The sequence below is a fragment of the Hipposideros armiger genome, unplaced genomic scaffold (assembly GCF_001890085.2).
Source record: "Hipposideros armiger isolate ML-2016 unplaced genomic scaffold, ASM189008v1 scaffold_1809, whole genome shotgun sequence".
NCBI lineage: Eukaryota > Metazoa > Chordata > Mammalia > Chiroptera > Hipposideridae > Hipposideros > Hipposideros armiger.
The window spans coordinates 28,095-39,176 of NW_017733159.1; the positions used below are offsets into that span (position 1 = coordinate 28,095).

At 37.8% G+C, this 11,082-nt stretch overlaps 1 protein-coding gene across 1 annotated transcript; it reads right to left on the reverse strand.

Moving 5' to 3' along the window:
* Nucleotides 1-6,050: 6,050 nt before the first annotated feature.
* LOC109378221 (olfactory receptor 14J1) lies at nt 6,051-7,147 on the reverse strand. The gene has a single exon (XM_019634680.1). The coding sequence runs from the start codon at nt 7,092-7,094 to the stop codon at nt 6,129-6,131; it is 966 nt and encodes a 321-aa protein (XP_019490225.1). The 5' UTR covers nt 7,095-7,147; the 3' UTR covers nt 6,051-6,128.
* Nucleotides 7,148-11,082: the final 3,935 nt, after the last annotated feature.

Here is an 11,082-nt window from a genome sequence, read left to right on the forward strand (position 1 = left end):
TTGCTCCTGGTGCAGTATTTAGGAACTGTTGTAGACAGACAGTCTATCTGAACTCAAAAAGTTCAAATTAGAAGAGATCAAATCTCTGCTCTAAATGATTTGCAAAAATTATTAGGATACATCAATTGGTTGTGTCCCATATGAGGCATCCCTACATATGCCCTCAGTCATTTGTTGGGTCTTTTACGAGGATCATAAATAGCTCTCGCACGTTGACTCCTCAGGCCAGTCAAGAATTGGAGTTAGTAGAATAAAAAAATACAGGCAGCTCAAATTCAGCGTATTAACCCTGCGCAACCCTTACAGGTCTTCATTTTTCCAACTCCACATTCACCTACAGTGGTAATTGTTCAACAAGATGACCTGGTAGAGTGGCTTTTTCTTCCTAATAATTTTATTAAGTCACGCCCTACCTATGTGGAATTAATTTCTGAGCTCATATCACGAGCTCAGACCAGAGTCCTTCATCTTAATGGTAAAGAACCTAATCAAATTGTAGTTCCTTTTAAGGAACAACAAATATCTCATTTAAATACTCATGTTGAGTCTTGGCAAATTGCCACTAGTGACTTTTACGGGATTATTGACAATCATTATCCTAAGAACAAACTGTTTCCGTTTCTGCAAAAAACTAATTGAATGTTACCTAAAAAACTTAGGCAGACACCTATTTCTCAGGGTCTGACAGTTTTCACTGATGGATCTAATAATGGTAAAGCAGCAATTGTTAGTGAAAAAGGCAGTCAACTTATTCATACTAATTGCACTTCGGCTCAACGGGCTGCGTTAGTAGTGGTGTTAGCTGCTTTGCAAACATTTTCTGACCCTTTAAATATTGTTTCTGATTCCGCCTACATGGTGCATACGGTGCAAAATACTGAAACCACATCTCTTTCTAATAATTCTAATCAGTCTCTCCAGCTGCTGTTTAACCAACTCCAGCAGGTGGTGAGAAATCATCAGCACACCTTTTTTATCATGCACATTTGTGTGCGCACTACCCTGCCGGGTCCAATGACACAAGGCAATTCAATTACTGATTCGTTAGTAGGGAGCTTCCAAGTTGCTCAGGCAATGCATTTTTATTCTTTAACTCATACTAATCAGGTGGTCTACATTCACGGTTCTTTATCACAAACAGGCTCATCATATAGTACAGACTTGCCCTACCTGTCAGATTCTCAGTGCTCCACAAGAATGTCCTGAAGGAGTTAACCCTTGAGGTTTAGTCCCCAATGCTATCTGGCAAATGGATGTGACTCATGTCCCTTCATTTGGGCGGACATCCTTTGCTCATGTTACTGTGGATACAGCCTCTGGTTTTCTAGTCACCACTGCTCAAACTGAAGAAACCGCCACACATTCCTGTCGCCATTTACTTGTTTGCTTTTCCATTATGAGCCTGCCTCATTCTATCAAAACAGACAATGGTCCTGCTTACATAAGCTCTAAATTTGCTCAATTCTGTGCTGTATGGAGAATTGCACATACCACTGGGATGCCTTATAACCCACAGGGTCAAGCCATTGTTGAACGTGCTAATCCCACCTTAAAGAAACTGTTACAGAAACAGAAAGGGTGGGACTGCAAGGACCCCCCGCAGATACAATTAGCAAAAGCTATGTTTACTTTAATGTAGGGAGCTGGAGGTCTGCAGTAAGGGCTAAGCCTGAAAGCTGGCAGGCTGACAGGCTCTCAGGCCCGGGTGAGCAGTGTGGGAAGGTTGGCCACTGAGGAGAAAGCAGCCAACGGCCTCGAAAGCCACAGAGTGGAAGTTCCATCCCGTTAACAATTTCTGCTTGCTGTACTTTGTTTTGTCTCGCTTCAGAAAGATTGCCTCCAAGGAATTTGTTCCCTGAGAGGAGGGGGCTACTCCCTCAAGGTCCCAAAAAAACCCTACCCTAGAAAAGTTACTTTTGCTGTAAAAACTGTATACAAATAATAAACGAGGCCACTCTCTGCCACCAGCATTGGGTGGACCTCCTGCCCCCAGCTTTCGTCTCTAGTCTGTTTCTTTTCTAAGTCTCCAACCCAGTTCTCTCAGGTACCCTCTCAGTGGGTTCCTGGCTGACAAGTCAGGAACGCTCGGTTGGTGCGTGGGTTGCATCACTTTAAATTTTTTGAATTCCTCTGGTTCAATTGCTGAACCACACCTTGCGCATAGAGCAGCAAAAGACATTTTAATAGTATTCATAGCCCGAAACCCTTGGAAAATGTTCCTATCTGGTGGAAAGATATCCAAATTAATTAATGGCATCTAGGAGCTTTATTAACATGGGGAAGGAGGCTTTGCTTGTGTTTCTCCAGGTTCCAAGGAGTGGCCTTTGTGGGTGCCTGGCAGGTGTATCAAACCTTACCATGAGCGATGGCTCACGGAAGAGGAAACGCGTGGATAGCAGACATGGAACCTCTCATGTTCCAGATGCCTAGTCTATCACTGACAACCACATTGAAAACCACCCGGATCGGCCCACCCCCCGAAGGAAGCACTCCCAAGATGGAGAAAGCTCAACCTCCCACATGGGGGCAATTGAAAAAGCTGTCTCAGGTGGCAGAAAAGAATTTGGATGAAAAAGGCATGCCTAAAACTGACACCAATATGCTGGTGTCAATGCTGGCAGTCATCTCAGTTGTAAGTTGTCTTTTTCCAGGCGTTGCAGCAGCTACTTTTACCTATTGGACTTATTTACCCAATCCTCCTATAATTTATATTGATAGTTCTTGGTTTCCTGGACCCAAGGATCCGAGAGGTCCGGAGTTCCCAGAGGAGGAGGGTCGGAGTTTTTCTCTTTCTAATCATAAGGCTTTAGGCTATTTAAAAACACCTATTTGCATTGGTTCCAAAACCCCTGTGTCTTTCACTTTCTCACCAAGCCTTGGCTGTTCCCAGAGAGAAAGGAAATAACACTTTTACAAGTATGTTAATGATTTCTGGAAAGGAATTCAGAGCACAGGAGGCAAGCATTCACAGCTTCCCTCCCCCCATTCCTCTTTGTACCCATCAAAGTAACTGGATTGATGGACAGTCCCATATTCACTGGGAAGAGTGCCGAGGGAGCATGGATCGAGTGCTATTTAATAATTCCTGTGGAATTGTAATAGACTGGGACCCCCATTAGGCCTCAGTCCATAACTGCACCCAGTTTAATTGCTCTCAACCCCTAAGATGAAGGGTACACTATCACAACTATACCCGAACTATTGAAACTCAATCTAATTCCTCCATCACCTGGGTGGATGGTGCCCTTCCCCTCCCCAGCTAAAAATGATAAGCCCCTTCCGAGGTCCAGTTAAAAAAACTTTATGGAAGGTGGTGCTTAGCCTCAGGCCAAGCAAAATATGAAAAGGAAGTTATACTCCTTCAAAAAACAAATTTACTTTTACCCTTGTAGAGACTCGAAGATTTTATTTGCAGTCATGTAGAAAAACTTCTTACGTCCTTTTAATAGGGACTATAACTATCAATCAGACGACAAAACTAGTTAAATGTCCTCAATGCTGTCTCTGGAGTAGCATTACCCCAAACGGTGCAGACTACTCAATTTGTACAACAATGGCATGAGAATGCTAGTAAGGCTTGGAATCAACAAATTAAAATTGATCAGGTGCTATAGAGATGACTGTAATCTTTCTCAGAGACCAAATAGAAAACCTCTGAAAAATGACTACTTTAAAATGTGACTGGGATATTTTCATTTATTGTGTAACTCCTTTTTCTTATAATCATACACGCACTCCGTGGTCTAAAGTATGAGCTCATCTCTTAGGTTTTAATCCTAACTTTACTGTAGATATTCAACAACTACAGCAGGAGGTAGATTTGATGACGTATGCTCACTTATCACTCCTGCCTGGAGATGAAACGCTTTCCGTGGCTGCGGAAGAGTTTTCGACTTTAAACACCCTCCCTTGGGTAAAAACCCTTGGAGGAGGACTTGTGGGCGCATTTCTAATCTTATTGATTTTACTTTTTCTATTTTACTTAGTCATCCGCTGCGGAAAACAAACGTTCAGACGTGTAATAATCAGAAAACCGCTTAGTCTGTGTTCCTCCTGTTGCTAAAATAAAAAAGGGGGAGATGTCTCCTTGCAGCTGCCAACTCGAATGCTCCCGCACACTGATGCTTTGAAGCCATAAGGGAGTGTCTCGGAATGCTGAGACCCTAAGGAATAAATCTCGGTGAAGCTTCCTTATCTGATGGTCTTGGAATGCTGAGTCCATCCACAGGGAATGTACATGTGTGTGAAAACACACAATGTGTTAGAACACAATGAGTTTTGGTGAAGCAGTTGCCAGACACATCGAATCAACAAACTGGTATGGGATATACAAATTTACTTCTTTGTGGCAGCGGAGAATAAAAGACTTACTTCCGCCAGGTTCGGGGCTCAGTCAGAGAGAGAGAGAGAGAGAGAGAGAGAGAGACCGAGTCCTCTGGCCCATATTAAACAGAAAACTGGCTCTTGTCCTTTTTTTTTTTTTCAAGCTGAGCCATCCTGCCACCTGTTGGCCTCTAAGTGGCTGCTCAGCTCCGGCCAGGCATTGAACCGCTGTTGCTCAGAGCTCAAACTCTTGAGTGAGCTCTTAACCAACTGAGCCACTCGGCCAGCCCTTGGCTCTTGTCCTTTTTAACCCTTTGCTACCCCTTCTCGTACTCCACAAGCCTTTGTCACACAGGAACATGACACACATGCATATGCATAAATAGAAAAATGTCTAGAAGTACATTCATAAATAGCACAATATAATGCCTATAGATTTACGGTTTATCTATAATTTTTCTTTATCTCCATTTTGGAAATTTTTACAAATAATATGCAACCTATTTAAATAACACATATTTTAAAAATACACATATAGAGAATGGTGAACAATTGTTGACTAAGCTTCAGGACTGCAAAATATAGCACTAACAGAGTTTGTGTTATCAATTTCAGCTTTATACTGGAAGAGAATAAATAAATGACTTTTAAAAATAAACAAGCAAAAAAAACTTTCATGTATATGTAGGCCTGGATATTATAGATAAAGCCATTAATAGTCATATAAAAAATACTTCCCCATTACTCAGAAATTGCTCATTTCCACTGCTATTAGAATGTGTACTTTGATTTACTTAAAAATTGAGAAACTGGTCTAATTTTGTCCTCTTATGAATTATGAGTCCTTCTTGAAGAGTGACATTACCCCCAAATTAGTCAGACCTCCAGATCTGCAAGGTCTGTGATTTATGTACTCATAGGCTTGAACTTTTTCTGTTCTACTCATTTTTGTTCTGTGTCAAGGACCCAGGAAGCATCTCTTGCCTACTTCTGTAAAAAAGCATCATGTCAAACTTCTACTGATCAGAAAAGGAAGTGAATTAATACAAGTATCTCTAATAATGGAAAATCAGATGACTAATGACTATATATTAATGAATTATAACAGTATATGCTTATTTTTATAGATGATACATATACACACATTCTCAATGGGAAATAAAATATTTTCAGTGAGCAAAGACAAATAAACATGCTTCGAGTCAGGCAAATATTAGTTTGAATCACAGCTTTACTACTTTTTATTTGAGAAACCATAAAAAAATTAATTTCTCCTAAATTTAGTGTCCTAATTGATAGAATGGGGACAATGTGGCATAGCTAGAACAGTTGTTTTATATTGTTAAAAGAAAAATGTATATAATCCACCTAATACTTATAAGGGAATGAATAAGTGGTGGTAATAGCAAAAGAAAGTTAACATGGATATGCAATATAGATAAGAAATTGGAGGTTCATTGGAAATCACATACATACATTATTGATATACTACCTCATAAACACAGTCAGCTTACCTGACTACTGTCTGAAATCTATTTGTTAAAAGCCAATGTTAAATTATTTCTGGCCAGGCCCCAATCTAACTTTTCTTTTATTTCAGAAAAATTCCTAAAAGCTGCCTTAAAATAACACTTGAATTGGAGCGATTGAATATTCTTAGATTCATAACATCTTACATTTTGAAGAATTATATTTTGTGAAGAATATAAAGAATAGAAAATTTGGAAGGCAATTCTGGGAAGAGATCAGATTTACCCCTCTTATAATCTAAAACAGAAAACAATGCCTTTTATTTGTGTGGTTCTCTATAGTTTAAAAATGGCTTTTAAATACATCGTTCTCTGAGCAAATTCTTGTTTTGACAGCACCTTCCTCAGAGATGCCTTCATGGCTTCATTCCGTAAACTATAGATAATTGGATTGAGTGTTGGAGGTAGCACAGTATAGAATATGGAGAACATGAGGTCCATACCTGATTGTGAATCTGAAGGGAGCCTTAGAAACTCAAAGCCTGCAGCTGACAGGAAGAAGGTGACTACAAATAGGTGTGGCAGGCAGGTAGAGAAAAACTTGATCCGACCCTCAGCTGATGGAATTCTCAGCACTGTAGAGAAAATGCGAATGTAGGAAAGTACAATGGAGATCAAACAGATAAATGCTGTTGAGGTGGTGAATGTAGCCACTGCAATCTCATTAATGAATTCATAAGAACAGGCTAGTTTCAGCATCTGAGGAACATCACAGAAGAAGTGGTGAATGACTCTCTCCCCACAGAGAGGTATGGAGAAGTTAACTGCTGTGTGCATAAGCCCAGAGAGGCCTCCAGCAATCCACACAGCTATCACTGCATGCCTACAAGTACAGGGATTCATAATGGTCTCATATTGCAGTGGTTGACAGATGGCTACATACCGGTCATAAGACATCACTGTGAGGATAGCCACTTCTGATGAGGCCAGAGCTATGAAAAAAAACACCTGAAGAATGCACTGACCAAGAGAAATGTAACCATTGTCCATAATTGAGTTTACAATGGATTGGGGGACTGTGACAGAGATGAAACAGAGGTCCAGAAGAGAGAGATGCTTCAAGAAATAATACATGGGGGAATGGAGGCAATGGTCCAATGTAGTTATGGTGAAAATGAGGAGGTTGCCTGTCAAGGCCAGCAGGTATGTCACCAAAAACAGCACTGCGTGTAAAATCTGAAGCTTACGGTCATCAGAAAACCCCATGAGGATAAATCCACTCATTGAGGTCAAGTTGGCCATGGTTGCTCTGAAAATAGTAAGTATGATTCTGTTTAGAAAGTAAAAAACAGTAGAAAAAAGTGTATGATATTTAATATATCTATATATTAAGTAACTCAAGGTACTCAGCATAGAGGTACTGAAATCAAGATTAATTTATCCCCATAATGATAAGGTAACATTTGATTCAGAAATATATTTAGTCATTATTCAGATATAGAACTCCTAAATGTGATCAACAGCTTCACATAGTTGAAAAGTCATTAGAATTTCCTGGAACAGTTTGGATCATCAAAGATGAGAATTTTTTTTAATCTTACATATTTTACTTAAATGTAAAAAATGGAAGAAAAATTCAGCACTATCCTACTCTAGGGCAAGAGTTCATACATCATTTGAGACATTCACTTTATAATCCAGTTTCTCAAATTTTCTTTAGTATCTCTTTTCTTCATAGCACTGAACAAAATTTTACAGCAAAGATGAAAAATCAAGACAGTCCCAATGCTCTAACAGATGACACTCTTATAGAGAGAAACAGACATGCCTGAAATAATACGACAAGGTCACTTTGATGGAGTCTTAAAGTAAACCATGAAAACACAAGGTCTAGAAAGAACCCCTGGGGTCCCCAAAGGAATATACTATTTTCCCAGTGGTTTGTGTAGTGTCCAGCCCATGATTCATTTCTCCTGGCTGCTCCCTTTAATTTCTTCCTGGTGGTGTGGTGATTCATTCTTTCATGCTGGCTTGGAAGTCTGCATTAAATATTCCAGAGCAAAATAATTGAGAATGAAGAAAGTAGACAATGCAGAAGCTTGTCTGTCCCATTCATCATGTATGTCAACTACAGCAACATACAGAGGCTTTTTTTTTAATTAAAGTTTTTTGGGGTGACAATGGTTAGTACGGTTATATAGGTTTCAAGTGTACAATTCTGTAATACATCATCTACATATCACATTGTGTGTTCACAACCCAGAGTCAGTTCTTCTTCCGTCACCATATATTTGATCCTGTTTACCCTCATCTACCACCCCCTCCCCGAAATTGATAGAGGTGATGGAAGTCTTTGCCCTCAGTGAAGTCAGTGAAAATAATACTGAAACACAAGTATCATTACATCTTACATATGGTACCTTAGTATTACAATGATGCATTATAACTTCCTTTGTAAACCCTCTAAAATGAAGTCATTTATACTACCTTGGATCTAGGAACAGACCAGAAACATACTTAAGGGAGATATTAACTCAAAAGAGAGTCATATTCCTCATCTATGAAAGGCTCTTAATATATTTAAAATATGACATTGGTTAAAATGAACTTATCTGGTAGAGCAAGCTTGAATAGTAAAAATAAGTATCAAAATTGTAACATGCAGGTGTTGATACGAAGCATTAAATCCTAAGGTTTAGAACGTATAGATCTTGCAACTAATTGATGATACATTGTCCTTTTAAATTTTAAAACCCTTGGATGACTGGTATTTGTACATTTTTGATCAAATTTATTTGAACAAATAATGAGACTTTCCAAAAAGTATTTAATTATTACTATATGATAGGCAAAATCCTATGTAATGGGGTATGCAATATTATGTTTCATTGTGACTTCCCCAATGAGAATAAACAATTCCTTATCATTTTTCTCTAGGGCTTGAAATATATTAGCTAGTGATTGACTATTTCTTAAAATATGAGTAAGTGACCAGCCAACTGAAGAAACAAAACCTTAATACCAGATGTAACATAATTGTTAGGGAGGTTGGCTGGTATTACTTTTTATGTTAGATGTGCTGTTACAGAATCATAAAATTACTCAGTGTATCAGAATCACTTCACTAACTGATTTTTACTTTAAAAAAAATCTATGGATTTTGTGAAAGGTCAATCCATATTCACTGTTTCTTGACCACAAGGCAATTCCTTCACCTTTCTGTCCATTTCTTTATCTTTGACAGTGGTATCTAACATATAATTACTAAGAAAATATTAATTTAACTGAATATATACATGATTGATTTCACTTCTTTATAGACAATGGCTTATCAAGTTACTCCATCAGAGGTTGTGGTTTATTCCATTTATAAATCTCTATTCAATGGAAAGAGGTTAAAAATCACTTGAGTGAGTAACTTTCTGTTTGGCTATAATTTATTCTGGAACTCACTGAAACTAACTTTTCAGAAACATCCTGTCAACAGCTTAGAAGTTGGATTGGAAGGACATAAAATTGAAGAATAAAATATTGCCAGAGATGATGAAGGTTTGAACTAATCTATAAATGCAACAAGAGGTAATAATTACAAGACATAATGAGCAAATAAAATCTTGATAGTTGATGTATGTGCAGATGAAAGAGAGTTTGTCCTATTCTTTGAAACATATAACAGTGATAGGGATGAGTTCTGATGGGAAAGATCCAGTTTGAGGTGGTTATGTGACAATCATGAAGTTGGATATGAGAATATTAAACTCAGGAGACCTATGGTAGCACTTGAAACACAACCAGTTCAGAAAGAGTGTGCAAATCATGTAGAAAAGCAGTTAACCTGCCTCCTTTAAATGGAACTTACAAGAATATTATTGAGTAAAAAGAAGGACCAAAAAAAGATATCTGAGGACAGGCTTTTAAGATACCATCAGATGTGCAGAAGAAGACCCAGTCAAAAGTCTGAGAAAGACTATTCACAGAGGAAGGAGAAACCCAGCAGTGAGTTGCATCATAGATCCAATGAAAGAGAGATGGTTTAGAAGAAAAAAACTGCAATAGTGTTATATATTTAAGAAAATAAATTTAAAATAACAATAAGAACACATTGAATTTAGCATTGTGAAAATCATTTGTGGATTTGTTAGAGCCATTGGGAGGACTCATGGGTACAGAAGCATGATAAACATGGCTTAAAAATGAATAAATAAGATGTAAGAGGAAACAGAAATTATGGATTGCTTACTTCAGGAATACAACTATACATTTCATTATATATGGAGAAGTTTCACTCACCAGAATTGAATTAGTCAGTAAGAACAAATCTCATTTAATCCTTAGATTGAGCATCTTTGTTCTAGAATCAAGCTGATCACTCAGTCTTTTAATTTTCATACAAGATTGAACAGGGAGCATTGACCCAGAGACATTTTAAATTCCCACTAAGCCCAAGATACCTGAAATGAAGCCAGTGCTTTCCAGGCACTAGGGGAGTATGTTTGGTGTTTCAGGTAAACACTTTGAGTTCAAAGCATAAGAATTTACAGAGCTTTTCCTCAAGGAATTGCCTCAGTGGAAAGTAGTTAATTATGTTTGTTTAAATGAATCCATTCATTCCAGGAAGGGAAAAACGTATATTGTATATAATTTATTTTCCATAGTGTAAGTTCAGACTTAAGTTTCTTCAGTAAGCTTTTTTCATCCATTAAAATTTTGGTTTCACTGGTTACCAATAAAATCATGTGTGCTTATATGGATCTCATGTAAAAAAGGGAATATTTGGTAATTGTTTATATAAACATACATAATTACATAATAAAACAATCTTAGATTTAAAACAATACTTTAAATAATCAGTCCAAGTTTTCTTTTCTCTTTTTTTAATAATTAAATTTATTGGGTTCACAATGGTTGGTAAAATTACAAAGGTTTCAGGTCTACAATTCTATAATACATCACCTATATATCACATTGTGTGCTCACCACCCACAGTCAGTTCTTCCATCACCATATATTTGACCCTCTTACCTCTTCTATCACCCATCTCTCTCCTTACCCTCTGGTAACCACTAAACTGTTGTCTGTGTCTAGGAGATTTTGTTTCTTTATTTGATTGTCTTGTTCCTCTGATGTCTCCAGTTTTATATCCCACATATGAGTGAAGTCATATGGTTCTTGACTTTTTCTTTCTGGCTTATTTCACTTAGCACAATAATCTCAATGTCCATTCATGTTGTCACAAATGGCAGTGTTTCATTATTTCTCATGTCAGTGTAGCATTCCATTGTGTGTGTGT